The 19872-nt window shown below is 34.5% G+C and overlaps 1 protein-coding gene across 1 annotated transcript; it reads left to right on the forward strand.

Moving 5' to 3' along the window:
- Positions 1-154: 154 nt before the first annotated feature.
- Positions 155-19835, forward strand: LOC148283940 (RRP12-like protein). The gene is made up of 17 exons (XM_088242911.1): positions 155-382; positions 464-713; positions 3947-4073; positions 5656-5955; positions 6920-7003; positions 9049-9201; positions 9734-9969; positions 10709-10823; positions 10915-11079; positions 11164-11817; positions 12141-12619; positions 13514-13895; positions 15883-16372; positions 16858-17031; positions 18125-18287; positions 19001-19135; positions 19458-19835. The coding sequence occupies exons 1-17, from the start codon at positions 247-249 to the stop codon at positions 19567-19569; spliced, it is 4155 nt and encodes a 1384-aa protein (XP_088099037.1). The 5' UTR covers positions 155-246; the 3' UTR covers positions 19570-19835.
- Positions 19836-19872: the final 37 nt, after the last annotated feature.

Genomic DNA, 19872 nt, shown 5'->3' on the forward strand with positions numbered 1-19872 from the left:
TGTTTTTATTTATTCCTAATCTATAATAATATACTATGAACGGCTACGCCTAATATCTTTCAACTTTTACCTACATACTTGAAGTGTATAGCCATAAATATTTTTTAAAAAACATACCACTTTTGACATTTGGGCATGTAAAAATAAAAATACTAGGTTATGTTTTTGTGCATATTGCCGATCGAATACACGTGCGTTCGGTGAATGTTTGTTTTTGACTAAAGTATTTGAAGTACTTTATGAAATATGGGAAAATTTCGTTCAAAACTTAAGGGAGCCACGAAAGGAAAACGATGGCGGAAAGGACAATCTTCCAGTTCAAATCCTACGATAACGAAATTCCGGGATATGGCCAAGTCCAAATTTTTTCACGAAAATCTAGGTGCGTTTTAATACAGTTTGATCATGGACCATAATTCACGTGTAATAAGGTTTGTTGATTTTTTGTTTTTTTTTTTACCAGGCGCAAACAGCGGGTTGACAACTGATGCCCTCAAAAAACATAATGCTATAAACATTTTTGGTCATGGCATGGACAGTGTAAAGAAAGCACCTACAGAGAGCGAGTTATCGATTGCGAAAAGTTTTGAGGACATTTCAATCCATGAAGGGGGGTCGGAGGGTGACGCCAGCGAATCTGGTGTGGTGTCATATAAAACTTTTCAGACTTTTGCTTCAGATTGGAGTGCTTGTTCCAATGCAAGCTTTACAAGGTAATTTTTTTCCATAAATAATATTAAAATCAAAAATCCTGCTGAATTGCAAGCATGTTCTAAATGATTTTTTTTTAATATCACATACTTAAGCCTTCCAGGCCTAAGGAAGGTATTAAGGATCCCTCAGGTAGCATATTTTTTCTGTAACTTTCTTGTTAATCATGTTGATTTCATTTTGTGCATAATCCTACCCAATAATGGGAAGAATGTATCAAAATTATTAAAATATTTTTCTGCCGAATTCTTTCAATAATAATTCAGATTTGTCTTTGCGTTCCCCCGTGCAAACAACCAACATTGTAATTCATCGCTCTACAGTTCATAATCTTTGAAATATCAGTTTGCTTTTTGCTATTTGGCCGCTTTTTCTAGCCATAAACACAAAAATCCGGATTACACACTTTACATTTTACACGCATTCCCCCTTGCAACTCTTCGCTGTACCTTCACACTAACGGGTGGCGCTACATTAGATCAGTGCTGCTCCACGTGTCGTAGAATAAGCAGTGCGATGTCATATAACATCCTCTCACAAAAGTATTTTATGAAAAAATGTTTGAATTTCACAGGAAACTCAAAATATTATGTAAGTTTTATAAACACTACTATGGCAATCATCGGAACAACTATGGGTCGCTTCAGCCAGACGACAGAATTTGATCCAGGATACGGCCCTACCCAATGTAGGGAGTACCGCTTTACCCACCGTTAAACTACTGGGAGTTTTACTCAATTCTGACCTTTCTCTTGACGCTCAAATTAGTAGAACGATAAGTTCATGCTTCTACCAGCTGAGACAAATAAAATGCATATGCAAAAATTTGCCGCCCGTCAATTAATAAATGCGTTTGTAGTGTCTAGAGTCGATTATTGTAATGGTATCTACGCAGATCTACCAATGAATAAAATGACTCGCCTACAGTCTGTATTGAATGCCGCAGCGAGACTTATATTTGGAATCTCTAAGTTCAGTCATATCACTCCACTACTTCGGGAATTGCACTGGCTACATTTTCCACAGAGGGTGGAATACAAACTCTGTTGGCTTATGTATAAGTCACTGCACAACTCTGCTCCGGAATATCTAAGGGAACTATGCATTCCAGATGAACTAGCTGACAGGCGTCTAACGCTTAGATCAGCTACGTCTACGGCGAGAGGAAAAGTTATTATACCTCTACGCAAACAGCGCACTAAATTTAGTGAACCTGCATTTGCGGTCGCAGGCCCTATGGCATGGAATGTTCTCCCAGCAAAGGTGCGAGGCTGTGAAAGTGAAGTGATGTTTTGGAAAAAACTTAAAACCCACTTGTTCTCTAAATCATTTGAATAAATCCGTAGCGTGTGACAACAAAATAAATTATTTGAATTAAATTACAAATTTCAAAGAATCACTATGTAAAGCGCCCTTGGGGTATTTTGTTACGAAAATGGCGCTATATAAGTTATCCATAATAATAATAATAATCATAACGGCTTTTTTAAAGTCATATTTATAGCATTTTAGCTGTAATATTCCTGGTACCCTCCCTCCTCAGGAACTTGCGGATTTTTTAAATCATATTTGAGCTCGGAAAAGTTAACCTACATTAATCATTTTATTTAAATATCAACACATACCATATTTTATTTAAAACTATCATTAATATAAAAAACTTCTTTCCGTCGGCCACAATTTGAGCATACGTCTCACTTCTGCATTCCATGCACTGGTCTTAATATTGTTTGGTGAAATGTTACATATTTTAGGTATACTGTGTTGCTGCGTCCTTTTGTCATATTGATTACAATATTTAGGAACAGCTAGCCAATATTGCCATTATGTACTAATTTGTGTTTATACTCAGAGTACAACGCATGCTGACAAGTTATTCCGAAGTAGAGCTTTAACTAACCGAAATATTGTCTCTGGCTACTCGGGCTACATGTATGTAGGTACGGACATAAATTCACTATTATGGGTTGCAATAAGTAAATAAAATAAGTATTTGAAACACAAACTTAGTGATTTGCAAGGCCTACACCTTAAGGACATAATATTGTGGGGTAGTTCCTACAAATAGGTAACTAAAAAGTCTTGCGCAATGAAGAGAACAGACACATATTTATATCTTCTTCTGTGAATGCCACAAATACATGTTCTTGGTTCTGAGTTTATACCGTATATTTGTTCTACATACTGTAAATATGTATGTAGATCTGTTGGTTTTCCAAATAAAATTAAATAAAATATAAAAGTCGTGATTTACTTAAATCATATTATAATAATTTTAATGCATGACTATTTGTAGCATTCATGGGGAAGGAAAAAAAAAGTGTTTTTAGTGGATAATTCAGAAATGCTGATTTTGAAGTTTGTGAAATTTGAAATTACCCTGCTGTAACAGACGCGGCGGATCACTGTCTTCCGTAGCAATCGCGCCAGTCACAAGAACTGTATACTGTAGGGGCTGATGTCAACGAAGAATGGCCGGGCGTAGGCGGGCCGCGGCAGCGGCCGGCGAACGATAAGCTCCGGGGGAGATATCGCTGCCTGGAGATCCCTTGCGGGGCTGAAGCAGGCAGCGTGGTTGTAAGGCCGGTATCGTTCCGTCAGCAGGAACGGTGGGGTGTGTTCCGGGAAAGAAGCCAAGGGTCCAAAATCCAATCCAGAGAGTATTCGAGTTCCAAGTTCAGGGGGTAGCGGCGGTCGAATATTCCAGGTGGCGGCGAGGTCCGGTTGAAGTGAATCGGGGAGACGAAGTGGAGAGTAAAAGCCCTCAGTGGTGTTGACGAATGACTAATTGAGAGAGATAGTGACCACATTCGCCCGCTCTATCGGTCTCTCTTGCGCCACATATAAGGACGCCCCCCTCCGCTACCCGGCCGCAGTTCCCCGCCGACCGCGCGGCGATCGACATTCAAACAGAAATATGAACAAGTTTATTTCTATGATACATTAAATAACATGGTAGGCAGTCAATAATATTTTATTAAATGATTCCTAGTCTATACATGCTTCAGTATGGCAATGACCACCCCTGAAAGCGACAAATGCTGGTCTTTATTGGGGAGGTAGTACCTCGCATACACATACTGAAGTCCCTATGTTAAAATCATATCGAAAGGCCCCAGGAAGGGCCGCCAAGTTATTATATGCGACGTTACGTCGGCAACACCCGCAATAAAGAGATTGCATGATTCGTGAAGTTAAGTAGATGTTAGTGAAATTTTGTATGCTTGTATTTCAGATTATTGAAGGGATTCGATTCTAAATGTGCGCTTCATAAAGAAATGTTGGCCATCCTCGCAGCTGTTACTGAGGTTATCAAAGAAAAAGGAGGATCAGAAACAAGCACGGAGTATTATGCTGCATTGGTAATTTTATTTGGTTTCATAATTGGTTAAGGTTTTGCATGTACATAGAAAATCTACAAAAATCTGGGTTTTTTAAAAAAAAAATTAAGGTGAGAAGATCCTTTTAATTGTATATAGTTCCTATTATTAATGAATTAAAACGAAGAAATATGTATACAGAAAATAATTATTATGATTACCAGCTGTAATATTTGTGAATTTGTTGTTTTTCAATTTAGGTCACATTTTTTTATGTGACCTAAACACACTAAGTTTAAACAATAAGTCAACTTTATTTATTTAAAAAAAACGTTAAGTTTATGTCTGAATATATTTCTGTTAGTAAAAAAGAACCAGAATCCTCGATGAGCATTTTTTACTTGATGGCTTATTTTAGGTAAAAATCTTGTGAAAAGAAATCAATTAAAGATTAGTTTGCCTTGTAGTTTACTAGTCGGCATGTTCGCCTGGGATACTTAAGGTCTCGGGTATGATTCCTGTCAATACAAGAGTTGTCGACCAAGGTCGATATAAGATGTTTATTTAAAAAGTGGTTCAACAACGCAGTATTTCTTTGTACCTAAAATGTACTTGAACCATAAGATTGATTATCTTTCATTCAAATTACAAATTATCAAAATACGCTGCATTTGATGTTCTGTTGCACTGTTCCCTTTAGGAAGTTTAATATTGACAAATATTTTAGCAGAGGTGAAGAAATTTAAACACAATATTAACCAAATAAAAAAGAAATTCAATAAACATTATTTGTCCTCAAATATATATATTTTTTTTAATTAAAAAAAAATTAGTAAAAAATGTCATTGCATTTTATTAATTATTATGTATTTTTTTTATTTTATTTTTTTTTTTTTTTATTTGATTTAATAGCATAATTATACATTTTTACAATTTAAAAAAATTTCACTTGTTATATTTTTACTAAAACTAAAATCCCACCAAGCCACTTTTTGTAGCTTGTTGGTGAATTATTATGTATTATTTTTCAGTATTGTTATGAAATATAATGTGTAATGTCCTTTTCCAACCACAAGAGTTTTTTCTCTTGGAAAGCCACTCCATTTTTAAATATAAGTCAAATTTAAGAATTTTATTCATATTCTTTTAAATTGGGGTCAATGCCAAACAAGCTCCTGATGTCACTGTGGCCTGTGTAGATCTATTGTGACTGGGCCCCGTAAATTAATTCTCCCTCACCGAGCCTAAATCTTTGAAGATCTGGGCCACTAAATGAAGGGCCAATGCTCTCATATCTATTGCTAAATCTCCTCCTCCACGCCCAAGTCCTTAAAGTAACGGGATTAGGTAGGGGACGAGTGCTTTCACATTCTCAAGTTTAACCAACAGTCCACCGAGGATGCGGCTTTGGTGATATATAACATCACATTCACATAACATGTGTTAAGATGTTTCATCATCTGCACTGCAGAACCTTCACCTAGAAGGTTCAGAGAGATTCATTGTAGCGAGGTGTTTATTCAATCTGCAGTGATACCCTCACTTGGTTTTGGCTTAATTTTATTTGGTTGAAATTCATTCATATTAAACTATATATAAATAAATCAATAATTTATTTTTACAGATGGAAACACTGAAAGCAACTGAAGGGGATGATGGCATCAGTGCTACCATATCTCTTCTCTCTATGGGACTTAAATCCGTGCCTAAACCGGTTCTTCGCACACAATTCTCCGATGCGGTGGACGTATTCATGGACCTGCTGGAGAAGTATGCCGACTCTGACAACAATGTGATATTGCGCTGTCTGATAGGATGCCTGTCTGTGTTCCTGAGGGCTCAGGAGTATGCAACGTGGAACGAACCCTCAACTTTGAAAGTGTTTGACTCTATTCTCGCCTTCACAATACACTCCAAACCAAAAGTAAGTCATCCATTCAATTCGAAAACAGGGTTCTGTAAAATACTATATGCATTCTATTAAATTCAATACTGCAAATTAATCATCAAGCAAGCAGCACTGCGTATATCCCTAAATCCAATTCAGCAAATATGACGTACTCGATTTGTCCAAAGGCAGTAAAGCAAATACCCCATGCTTAACTGCCGGTATAACCACCACAATTAACTTAGTATAGACGTAAGCGATAATAAAAATAAACTTTCTAAAATGTATTTATTTATTCATATTTTTCGCTTACAAACTACAATTAATAATAAAAATAATGTGACCTCACTGGGGTTTCCCGTGCCGAGGACACTTAACAATTTAGTTTTTTGAAATTACATTTGAGAATAAATAAAGAAGGCTAACCTAAAAAACAAACGTAATTAACAAATATTCAGACAGTTTTAAAAACAAGGTATTTATGTACATCTATATTATTTATATTACAAAACACACAATAAAAATAGCAAAAACCTAACATAAGCTATACAGTTGTGGAGCAGTTGATTCAGCATTGGTATGGGTGAATGAGACAATCCATTTTACTTCTACCTAGCTCCACTATCCATTTTTTATAGCCTTTTTAAACATTTTCTCATTACTAATTGCTTTAATAGATAGTGGAAGTAGGTTATAGATTTTAATTGAATAATACTCAAAATCCCTTTGTCCAAAAGTGGTATTAGTTTGTATTTGTTTAAGTTGTCTGTGTGTTGAGGATCTAGTGATTATATTATTTGTATGTGATGTATATAAATCAATAACACGACATAAACTGCATGTAAATGTTTTTTTTTATGAAATCGCAAGTTTTTCGTCCCTCCTGAACATTTTGACAAATGTTTCTTCCGCGGTATTGAACTTATGTAGACGATTAAATAGCAACATCTTGTTCTCATTATTTCAAATATGTAAATATAACATAATAAATGTTTTACAGGTAAGGAAAGCGGCCCAACATGCCGTGTGCGCTATATTACGTGGAAGTTGTTTCATGCTGCCTTCAGAAAATCTACAACATAAGGTAAGTTCATCGATATTAAATACAATTTATAGAGGAGTGAGATTTTTTTAAAATTAAATATAATTTTTGATTTGCTCAATCAAACAAAAACCTCCAGTTTGTTCTAGAGACCTTTCAAACTGATTCAAAATCAAAGTAAAATACAAATTTAATACTAGAATATCAATTGAAACTAAAACCGTATAAATACCTTATTTATTGTTTAAAATCACTAAAATTGAGTGCATTTATTCTCACTTATTGGAAATGATATAAAATCTTAAAATTTTAAATGTGTGCATAGCACTGACCCCCACCACTAAGAATAAGAATTAGAAGATACGTCTGCACATAGAATTAAGAACAGTCCAGAAGGAGCGTAGAATCATATTTGAATACATCGGACTGTGTCTAATAATTCCCCCAATATGCCTCACTTTCGCCGCGCGCATTCGTGATGCCGCCGCGTAATGTTGCACGATGGGAAAATAATATAATTATAACACAAACGTAAGGTAAAAAAAAAGCAATTAATTTCTCTTAAATTTTATTGTGCGCGCGGAAATATGGTTTGACACAACAGAGTAGATAAGTAAAGGGTGATTTAATAAGAGTAATTGAATGAATGAACTTTAAACTTAAAATATAAAACAATTTTTATTTTACATAAAACGGATATTTTTATATCACGTTAAATAATATTGGATGTTTTTAAGATAATGTCGGTCGAATGTCCACGATAGAGTTGTTTAATCCGAGATCCAATTTTCATTAGTTCTCTCATTATATGAGCAAAGTAGGGTAAAAAAATTACTACCCTGGCAACACTAACGAAATGTTCATTTTGTTTCTTCGACAATCTGACAGATGGAAAAATAATTCAATTTTTAAGTTATGCAATTGTTACATACACATTCATTTGCTAATTACACTTGAAATGTGATTGCATCCTGTTTCTTTAAGATCCTAGCAGTATTTCTACACTTTAAAAGGACACAACACGGCATAGTTGAATTCAAATCAGGAGTTACGTATTGAGCGACGTCTACAAAGAAACTAATGGGTCGAAACGTAAACCTACTTATTTATGAGTAGTTGAGTCGCCTTCTGTTTGATGTGCATATGCGGTTTCTGGACTATTCTTAATTCTATGCGTCTGCATAATCAAGGAGTGGGTGAAGTAAGTTTTGGACTAATGTTTGCTTAACCTTTTCTTCACTAAGCATCCAAAAATTACACATGATCCGAACGGAGGGACCAAACGACCCCAGCGCCTACTTGTATATAGCGTCCGAGAATAAAAAGTTGGAAGTGTTTATGATCGTGCAATAATTTATTTATGTTTTCACATACACATATTTTACTCATTCGTGTATTTTATTAATTTTTGTTAGTTTGCCGAATGCTAATGTACATAAAGTGAAATCGACCCTTGTATTATTTACGTCTTTTTTGTTTTAATATTAAACGATTTGAAAATTTAAAAACAAAAACAGGAAAATGCTTCTTTCTGTTATTTTCACGTGACGTCAGGAGCTTGCATAGAACTGACTCCCACCACTAAGAATAAGAATGTATTACCACATGTTGAGCGCTGGTTCGCCATCGACTGCGTGCTGCAGTCAGGCTGCCCGGCGTAAACAGAAGGCCTCCCTCCCAGGCAGAGCCAAAGGCAAAACTGGAAGGTAGGAGTAGGCTGCGGCGACTACAAGTCAACCTCAATAGCCCTGAAGAGGACCTTCCACCCAGTCCAAGTGGTGTAGAGAGGCGAAGGCAGTCGGCGAGCAGAGCAGCGGTGAAGAACGGAAGAGCAGAGAACACCCAAGGCCAAGACAATATAAAAGGCGATGTTCACTTGTCAGAGATCAAAGCTCAGATTATTTATTGAAATTAAGCTTCCTAACCAGGGCTTTCTACTTCCGCACGTCTGGAGCACTAATTATAAATGAATTTCATTAAAAATTATCCTATTAAATTAAATTAGACTTCCCGAACTTAATTTTTTTACTGAATATTTATAAATTTATTATTAATGTCTGAAAGCTCTAATGATTTTTAAAATATAGGTGCCATCTATTCACCCAGGCTCTGCCCGGGTAGCCATTATGTGTATGGCCAAGATGAAGGGTGAGGTTCTCATCTCCAGCCAGACTACGGTGCTGCACACTCTCACTTTACTAAAGGAAGTAATCCCTCTATTTAGCAAGGAATATATCAAAGTTAGTATCACGTATTTACTGTTTTTTTTTTCACTTAACAGCCTCATCGAAGTCATTAAATTCTGTAACATGAACATTTTTTTTTGTTTGTTTCATGAGAACATCCAGCTTTCTGAATCATATTATTATTAATACATCGCATTTAAAAACAAAATCTTTAGCCAATGACACTTCTCAAAAATAATGCATAATACAATAATAACAGCTATAATATAAAAACATATAACACTAACAATACTCACAATGACAGCTTCAGCGTTACTTTTGCTTCAACCTTTCATTCATTGGCTGTTGTTAGCAATGTCTATCATTTTTTAAAATTAAATTGAATACTCATATTTTTAATCAGGTACATGTTGGTTTTGTAACCTAGGTAAACTGACGCATGAATCAATGTATTCTTTAAACCAGAAACCATGTATCCTGCTAATATGTTTGGTAGCATATTCACTAAAATGCTGTACTAAAATGACAATCCAGCTACGACATTTTCATAAATAATGGCGTTTATAATTTTAAAAACATGTTCTAGTCTTGCTGCGAATCTCTCCTCTCGCTGATGAGCCAGAACGACATACTGATCAAGACCTGGTGCCTCCGGGTCCTCCACGCGCTGTTCTCGGAGAGCGGACTGTCCTCCCATCTCACCCCCTCCCTCGCCCTGCAGCTGGTGCGGGCCCTGACAGCCTGTCGCCCCAACGCATCAGACTCCAGACAGACCCTGGCCTGGGTTACCGTACTGCAGCAGGCCTTTGTGTGTTTGGCTAGGTAATTTATATTAATATAGACAGTGTACATACATACAGACAGGTGTAGTCCTGTGGATTTTTGAACCCTGCTATACCGCAACATTTTCTAGCACGGTGATTTTTTACTAAAAGAAGCAGTGCTGGATCTAATAGGATTCAGCGCCCCGGCACTTACTGAAAAGGGACGGGAATATACATGTTTGTAAATTAATATGAGCATATTATTCTCCCCCCCCTTTTAAGCAAGTGTCTGGTTCTTTGTGCCAATTGAACCTATGGTAGGTCTAGCTCTGTAAAGAAGCCTTAAAATGTGCGTGTCAATTTTAATTTGTGCAGTTGCTAGCGCAAAATTGTTGAGGCCATGTGGGGATACAACGAATTACATTTGTCACAATATATTGACGAATATTTAACCTCGTCAGTTTGTTAAAGAAAAGCAATCCTATTGGATTCAACCTAAAGCATTTAGTCATATTATTTCTTTTTTTTTTTAGCTTATGTAGATCATTACCATTTTCATGACTTTTGTGTCATGTCTGCATTTATGCAAAGTAACGAAATAATCATTTTGGTCAAAATATGTGACTCAATTTTGACCAAATAATTACTTAAAACTTTTTGCAGTAAACAGACAATATTGTTTTTGACAAACTAAATATTGCTCTATTATCTTTATATGTACATAATATATTTTTAGTGTATTTGCTACGTTAACTATATTTTTTTTCAAGTTGATTTTTAACATTTTGTAATTTCAGCTTGGATTTGAAGATTTGCATGTCATCACTTCCTGGTTTTGTGCACATCTGTGTGTCAGAGTTGTGGCTCTCTGATAAAATGGATATTACTTCTGCTGCTTCAAATGCTTTAAAGGTAAAAATAAATCAACTTAATGGAAAATTAATTATGTATTCTTAATTACTATCCGAGAATTTAAAAACCTTTTTACATCTTGCGTTTTCAGGCTGTCCTAATAGATTGTGTCAAACCCGCCTGTGAGACAGAAGAGTCAGCAAAGGCATACTGGAGCAGTCTAGAATCAATCTTTAAATCTATCAAGACTGGTTTGGATAATCCTTTCAATCAGTCCACCAGACATGTCATACTCACTATTGGAGTATGCTTTGAGGTATTTCTTTTGTTTTTACATAATTTGTCAAAAGTATATCAACCAGATCTAAAAAAATATATCTCACTATGATTGAAATTACAGGTTTCAAATAGGGGCATCAAGTCACTTCTAGCGCCGTTACTAATTCATTTAAATGAGAGACGAGAAAGCCACAACTTCACTCTAATCAAAGAGATGGAGCATTCAACGGGTTGTGCGGTTAAATACCTCGGCCCAGACTTTGTCATGCAGTGTATTCCTCTCAAGTCCGGAGACTCCATTAATTTAGACAGAAGTTGGCTACTGCCGGTATTTAGAGACAAAATACAAAACACCATCCTGAAATACTTCGTTCAAGATATCTTGGAGCTTGCGTCTTTGTGCCGAAACAAATCTAAGTCAGCTTCAAGTACAAACGACGCCGTGAACGCCCACACCTATGAGTTGCTCTGCGGCCAATTCTGGGCTCTCTTACCAAACTTTTGCAATGGTCCGAGCGATATCAAAGACAGTTTCAAGACTTTGGCGCGTATTCTGGGTACCATTCTGAAGGATAATCCGGATTTCAGGCCGTCGGTCATGCAAGGGTTGAGAAAGTTAGTGAATACGGCCATGGAGTCTGGAAATCAGGAGGATATTTCAGAGTTAGCGCGATTCGCAAAGAACTTCTTACCACTGTTACTAAATGTTTACATGACTCCAGTTAAAGGAAGTTCTGCTGAAGGGCAGAGGTTGGCTGCCTTAGAAACTATACAGGTATTTTGATTTGATATGAATTTAAATATGTGTATTTTTTTTTTTTTTAATCTCTAAAACTGAATTAATTAGTTTTATAACAAAGGATGTTTAATTTTGTGGAACTTATTTCATATTTATGTAGTTGAAAGATATGTATTGCGTTGATCCTAAAAATTCTAATCATTCCATTCCAGGATACTGTTATGTTGTGATGTCTAAAAAGTTTTTAATTATTATTATTGGTAGAATCCAAAAAATGTTTCAATGGATAATTGTATATTTGTTTCCACTAACTAGCCATCAAAATTTGTTATATTCTTATTGTAATAAATATATTTCAGGTGTACCTAACCATAACTCCTAACACTCTTCGCGTGGAGCTATTCCAAAATGCTCTTTCTCAAATAGAAGCTGCTGAGTCCGATTTCTTCAAGAAAGAATGTCTTCTGGACATACTGAGGATACTTGTCTTATATCAAAGTGAAGAAAAAGTAACGGAACTATTTGACAAGTGGGTGTTTCCCCTCTGTGAAGCGTCCAGCGAAGAGTTGAAGAAAACGGCCAAGAAAGACGCCAAGAACAAAAGCAAAGATGCCGACATGGAAACTGAACAAAAAGATGATGATAAAGGGACAATAAAACAAAGGATCAGAATGATAGACATGGAACATAAAAAAGCGTACAGGATTCTGGAAGAAATTTTCAAAAGTGAACAACATAATTGTAAGTCATTCCTGGAAAAAAACAAAAAGAAGATTCAAAAGATGTTGGTACACTCCCTCAATAAAGCAGCCGACAGCAGCAAAGCAACTAGACTCAAGTAAGTCTACTCAGTTAGACATTAATAAGCTTTGTATAAAAAACACATTTTTTTCTCTTATCAATTAAAAAAGTAAAGCACCACAGGCCACACGTTGTCTAGTATGTGAAATAATTCAGTCAGATGAATCTCTTCACAACAATGAAGATTTCAGCTCTTTGACTTCAATAAAATCAAAAATGGAAGAATTGAAGAAATATGGATGTTCAAACATAGGCAAAATGGTAAATGTTACACAGTGTGTAAAGTGGCCACTTAAAGCAGCCAATTTTTTATTATTTATTAAGGAAAAACAACAGTTGTTTATAAGAATACAAAATATAAAAAATAGTACATACATCCAGTTAAAGTTTTTCACAAATACAATGAGAGAACATGTTACACAGTAAAGAGAAAAATAATATATTATAAAAGACATGAGAAAAAAAAGGGCTTGTAAGAAGGTTATGACAGGTCATAAGCCCTGTAAATGCCTAGACTTCCATATTCCCTTCTTGAAGGTATTCTCCATCCCTGTTGAAATATGTTAATCTTAATGACTCCCAAAGGGGTGCAATTTAAACGTAAACTTTTTAAGCCGTCCATTCGCTTTACATGTTTAATACGACACAGAATTCTTTTCTTGATTTTGTCAATAATGCTTATCTCAGCCTAACATAATGTACGCATCTCTATATTTATGTGTATTATTGTGTTTTTCTTCAATAGGAAAAGTTAAAAATATTCATCATTTCTGCAAAAGATCATTCTTGACTGTTGCTCTGTTATTTTGATCACCCAATAGTTCTCATTTAAAAAAAAACATTTTTACAGTTATAAATTGTCTTATTTTATTATTTAACTCCTTTATTTTATATGCTAGAAATAAATTACCTTTTTTAAAATGTTTTTCAGATGCATAGATTATTTAATAAAATCCCAACCGCAGTTGGATCATGAAAGTAAACTGATTAAAAGCGCCTTACCCGAGGCTATCGTGTGCACTAAGGACATCAACTCGAAATGCAGACAAACCGCTTTTGATCTCATCAACACTATCGGAGAAACTTTGCAGAGTAAAAAGACTGGTCTGGACCACTTCACAGTGATGCTAGAGGCCGGGCTGGAAGGCCCGGTGACGGTCATCACAGCAACTATTTGGTGCTTAGCATCGGCCACATACAACTTCTCCGCAGCTTTGGGAATACAGAATCTGCAGAGGATAATAGAGAACATTTGCCAATTGCTCAAAACTTCTAATAGACAAGTTGTCGCAGCTTGCATCGCTTATCTTAAGGTTTGTAGAATTATATAAACGACTTATAGAGCAAACATATTAGGCTGTGCAAAAGTTTTTATGTACAGTAGGACTTGGTTATTACGAAGAAGACGGGACCAACTGCATTTACTCATTACATCAGAAAAATGTTTGTGAATGAAAAATTAACAATCGCCATTGAACATTATTAACACATAAATATGTACTTCATACCTACAAACCTACAATAAATGCCCACAATTAACTATTAATTATTATGTGAATGTTACACAATGAGTAAAGTGGCCATTAAAACCAGCCAAGAACAGGTCATAAGCCCTGTAAATGCCTAGACTTCCATATTCCCTCTCAAATTTTTTTCCCTCCGTTGCAACAAATTTAGATCTAAATAACTCCCTAGGGAGGAAATTCAGTCTGTCTGCAAACATTTGGACATACTCGAAACATTGTTGAATTTTTGCTTCAATTACAATTGATTAAAATTTGTAATAGTTTTGAGGCGGCTACTTCCATAAAAATCCTATTTAAAATACGAAAGAAAAATAAGTCATTTTTAAAATATCATTGAAGGCAAATTATTCCGATAGTTAATATAACAGCATCTAGCGGTTAGTAAAATTTGATGGCCAAACGAATTCTAACATATCTGTCAGTTTTCAAATATTTAAATATAGCACCATCTAGCTGTTTGTTTTAAAAACTTAGGGTAATTACAGTGCATTTGTAATGATCACATGGACCTTTAAGATTTGATAGAAATGTTGCCACTAAGAAAAATAAATAGTCTTTATATTTTTTTCCTATCTTCTTGAGAGCATGTATTGACATAGATAGTGCCGGCTTTGTAATACTTTGGTAGATACAGATAGACAAAAAGTTGACCGTCTTGGAAATTGAAAAATCATGTTCAAACTAGCACTTTTTGCTTAATTTCAATTTATTAAAATTTTTAATAGTTTTGAACTAGCTACTTTTATCACAGAAGCCTATTTAAAATACGAAAAAGAAATACTTTAATTTTATCAATTTTTGAGTATGTCCAAATGCTAGCAGACTGGCTGGATTTCCTCCCTAGGGAGTTATTCATATTTAAATTTATTTCAACAGAGGGAGTTATTCATATTTAAATTTATTTCAACAGAGAGGGAAAACATTTTTGAGAAAGGAATATGGAAATCTGAATGTTACACAGTGTGTAAACTGGCCACCTAAACCAGCCAATGACAGGTCATAAGCCCTGTAAATGCTTAGACTTCCATATTCCCTGCTCAAAAATGTTTTCCCTCTCTGTTGAAATAAATTTAAACTTTAATTTTAATTTAGAAGAATTTGATCATATGACATAATGAAACCACATATCGACATGTCGGTAGATCAAAATTCGCCACACCAAGGAAGATACAGATAGTAGAATAAGTATAAGCTAGGTATAAGGAAATCTAATAAGGTCCTAAATTAACACCTCTCAATAAATAAATAACTACTCCCGGCCCCCAGATGGCAATTACATAACTATTTGAATATCAAATACATTATTTTAAATATCTAATTAGGGAATTTTAAATACTAATTTATTCAGATTTATGTCAGTTAAAAATATCCAGACTTAACTCTTATTCATATTAAAATCATTACCAATAAAATTTGTTCACTTCTATAAAGTTCAATTAGCAATAGTTTTATGTCTCTTCGAGAATTCAAAATTTTGCAATTGCGTCATTGTTTCACCGGAACGGCGATATGATATTGATACTAGAATAATTTCAAAATGTAATATAAGAGAATAAAAGTGTATCTCAGAAAATCTGTAATAATGTATTTAATAATCAAAATTAATAGAGCGAGTAAATAGTTTAATATCAAAACAATGATTTTATTGCTATTCATCTATCTTTATGTTTAATTATGAAGATAATTATAATAAAAATATTGCAATATTTTTCTCAATATCGTTTTTTTTAAAAGGCTAGTGACTTTTATATCAATGTTTTCTTGTTAATATCAGGTTTACACAAAATCTCTCCCGGCACCGTTTGTATCCGGTAGTCTTCCGATCATATTCAACTCGATAGCAGAAATGACAGACGATTGTAAACGACACGCCAGAACAGAACTCGGCAATCTGTTGACGAGGCTTATGAGAAAATACGGCGCTGAAACCATAGGAAGACTCATACCAGAATCAGACGAGGGCATGCAAAGAAAGATCAGGTACATGAGGAAGATGGACTCCAGGAAAAAGAGGCAAAGGGAGTTGAGAAAAGCGCAGAAGGGAGAAGACGACTCCGATGAAGAAATTCAAGTCAAAGGATCTTCCATGACGTTGGAGGAGATATTAAAAGACTCCGATTCAGAGTTGGATATTGGTGAAGATGAAAATGAACGGGTGAAAGTTAAAGTATCACGTAATAAAAAGAAAAATCAAACCTGGATTAAGGAAGATCCTGATAATATTTTGGATCTTATGGATCCCTCGTCTGCCAAACATATTTCAGGTAAAACGTCTCTTCTCATAAAATCAAATAATGTGCCTAACATGTTCTGTGATTTGGTAAGAAAAGGGCAATTATACACTAATACTCGAGAGTGACATTTATTTTGACCCTCCTACGTAAAAAAATAATTGATCTGCTATCTTCAGTTTCTTTTTTGTAGACAGATTTCCAAAAGTTCTGAATGCGTAAAATCCAAATAAAATTATTTTCTACAAATTGAAATGAAAAGCATTTTGCACACAATTTATTAAGTACAAGTAGTTTTAGATAAATCCAAAGGGCAGATATATAATCAAATAATTAAGTGAATTTATATGATTATGAAATGCGTTATTGAACTTATATAGAAGATATTACTTTTTTCAATAAGTTGGGAATGTTACTTTTTTAAGCATTTATTCCATAAAGTAGGATTGCCTGTTTTAGTTAATTTTTTTATATGATTAGTTATGTCATTCGTATTTAACAACCATGTTTTTTTCCAGCATCCCTACCAAGTCGTGTTGGTAAAAATGTGGATGATGACTCATTCGGAAAATTGAAAAAGAAAAAAGAAATGAAAACTACCGCCGATGGAAAACTTATTTTAGATTTCAATAATGATTCAGACAGTGATGATAAAACGGGAAGAAAGCGGAAAAATGATTCCGATGATTCAGGTGAGATTCTTCAAAAGACGACTTTAGTCGATAGGACGACTACTCTCCTAAAACTGTAGTAGTGTTCTTTAAATATAATAAATTTAGTAACACTGGAAACAACCTGGGTATGTGAGAGTACTTGCCTAATACCCCGCCCGTATGTACCCGCCGTACCCCACCTAATAGCCTGATACTTTAAGAGCTTGGGCTTGGAGGAGATTTATCAATAGATATTAAAGCACTTGCTGTATGTGCTTTATTTAAAGAGACCCATCACAATTGATCTACAGGTTGCAGTGACATCGGGAGCTTGTTTGGCATCTACAAGAATATCACTAAAAAAAATATTTCATAATAATTTACCACGTAGTAGATGATTGTCGGCCTCGTGGTGTAATGGTCAGCGCGTTAGCCTGCTATGCAAGAGGTCTCGGGTTCGATTCCCGACATGGTTGATGTGAAATATTTATTTAAAAGGGTGTTTTCACACTAGAATATTTCATAGTCTCTGGACTGATTGATACCTGAAGCGTAAGACTGATCATCTTACTTTCATGTAACAAAAATAATCAAGATACGCTGCGATTGATGTGCCAATGCAGTGCCCTATGCACCATTAGGTACGGAAGGGGAACGATGATGAGATGATAATACGGTATTCATTAAATCAATGAGATTCTAAAAATCCTGCTATTTAATGTTTTTTTTTACTACAATGACGAAGTTCGGTGATTTTTTAAAGTATTCTTATTTTGTAAATCCCCACAGAAATTTTAAAATTACACCGCTTGCGGTGTCACGGGTTCAGGTGAGTGTTTCTGACATTTAAAAATTGAACCCCCCACAATTACAAAAACAAATTATTGGTATCTGCTAAATGTCAAAACACGCTGAACGTCAAAAAACGGGAATCTGTTGCCGGTTCCCACAACAACATAATAACTCTATAATAATTGATTGGTTATTGTGGTCACATGAACCTGTGACGTTCCAAAAATAGTTCACATTTATCATTTTTCATGCATTCGTGTGTCATGAATCTAAATACACGCTAGCTTGTATTAATCCATTCAAATAAATTAAACTGTGATTTGTTTGTATTATTTAATAGATGACTCTGATGATGACGCATCTGCTGCAGAAACAATGCTTCTGTCTGCTGGAAAAAAGAGGAAATATGATGATATTCGAAGTGTAAAAAGTGGAAAGTCTGGATTCAGTGTTGCCACTTCGAAAAATTCCAAATACAAAACTGGCGGCAAAGGAATTCACAGGTAAAATAACTGGCTATGTATAGATTACAATTTTTTTTCTCACTTAATGTGAGTTCTTTCAAACTTCTTAATTTTGTTTACTGCTAAACATCATGATCCTCTGTTTCTTCGTAAATTCATAACGTTACCCTTATTTGAATACAACGCAAGTTACTAAATAATAACTTTACATGAGACAATAAAAACTTCTTAAATCAGTAATTTCGAATAAAACTTTAGCTGTTTTTTTTTACAAAATATTTTATTTTTGAGTGTTTTATCCAAACAAATATAAACTATTGTATTACTGACCACCTACTGACTTACGCTGTGTTCCGAGGAATATACATCTTTCGTTTCTCTTTCTTATTTTATCTCTTTTCTATCAAAAAATTCTTCGTTCAAATGACAGAGATAGATAGATGCTATTTTGTACGGTGAAAAATACTTAATCGTTATCTCATATACAGAAAAAAATGGCTTACGTTGTATTAAAATTAAGGCAACGATAACACAAATAAATTCCTTTACTCCCATCCGTTGTACATAATTAAAGCATTTATTAACTACCTAATTGGCTTTATTGTTTGGTTGGTACATCTTTTAGAGTAACTTGCCCGGCTTCGTAGTTCGGGTTGTAAAATTAAAAATGGTAAAATATCAACTTTGATAGGAAAACTTTTTTGTTTTCATTACAAACTTTAATGTAAATTTTTATTTTTCATTAATAACAGGAATGTAGCATCCTCTGTGAAATCTGCTGGGGGATCTGAATATAAAGCCAAAAAAGCAAGAGGGGATATTAAAAAACAAGGAAAACCAGACCCATATGCCTATGTCCCACTAGCTAGGAATACATTAAACAAAAGGTTTGTACCTAATTTTACTGTACTAATTTTATTGTACTAATTTTATGCTCTTATTGGATTTTCCTCAATACTGAGACTTATTGTTGCTAGAGTTTAATTCTCAATATGTCAGTTCATCAAATAAATTACTGTAAATATTTAGGAAGTCCTCAAAACATATGTCCGCTTTAAAAATCAATTGAAACAATATTTATTCGTAGGTACATATTTTATTAAATAAAAAATGTTGCAAAAGTTATGAAAAAATTCAATAAACTTATTTTCTGCTTAAAAGTTTTTTTCCTAATGAAAATGATTAATGATTTGTTCTTTATTTCTGTAGGAAAAAGCTAAAACACGCTGGACAATTCAAGAATATAATGCGAGGAGCTCAGAAGGGAGCGGCAACAGGGAGAATAAACAAGGCTAAATTGAGAATTCGAGGAAAAAAATAGCAAAAAACGCAATGTGATATTTACTCTATTTTAAGTTTGAATCAGACATGATGCATACTATCGTACACCCTCGTCGCTATAATGCGCTTCATCCAATATTAAATTTAGAACTGTGTCGCTGTTAAATAAAAACCGACATTAACAGCAAATATGCTAAACTATAAACTGTATTTATTCGCATAAAAACACAATGGCATACAAAGTTTATGTATTGAAATAAGGCTTGGCATTCGTATGTTGTGATAATAAAAATATTTAACTGTTAACATTCTTTGATTTTTACCTGTATTCCTATGTATTGTA

Source organism: Micrasema longulum, unplaced genomic scaffold, assembly GCF_059751315.1.
Source record: "Micrasema longulum isolate JH-2025_06_02 unplaced genomic scaffold, ASM5975131v1 h1tg000177l, whole genome shotgun sequence".
Lineage (NCBI taxonomy): Eukaryota > Metazoa > Arthropoda > Insecta > Trichoptera > Brachycentridae > Micrasema > Micrasema longulum.

What these genes read in the sequence shown, in the direction of transcription:
- LOC148283940 (XM_088242911.1), top strand. Translation starts at nt 247, where the DNA reads ATGGGAAAATTTCGTTCAAAACTTAAGGGAGCCACGAAAGGAAAACGA. An exon ending in CAATACACTCCAAACCAAAA is followed by an intron (nt 5,956 to 6,919) that starts GTAAGTCATCCA and finishes AATGTTTTACAG; the next exon opens with GTAAGGAAAGCGGCCCAACA. An exon ending in CTGCCTTAGAAACTATACAG is followed by an intron (nt 11,818 to 12,140) that starts GTATTTTGATTT and finishes AATATATTTCAG; the next exon opens with GTGTACCTAACCATAACTCC.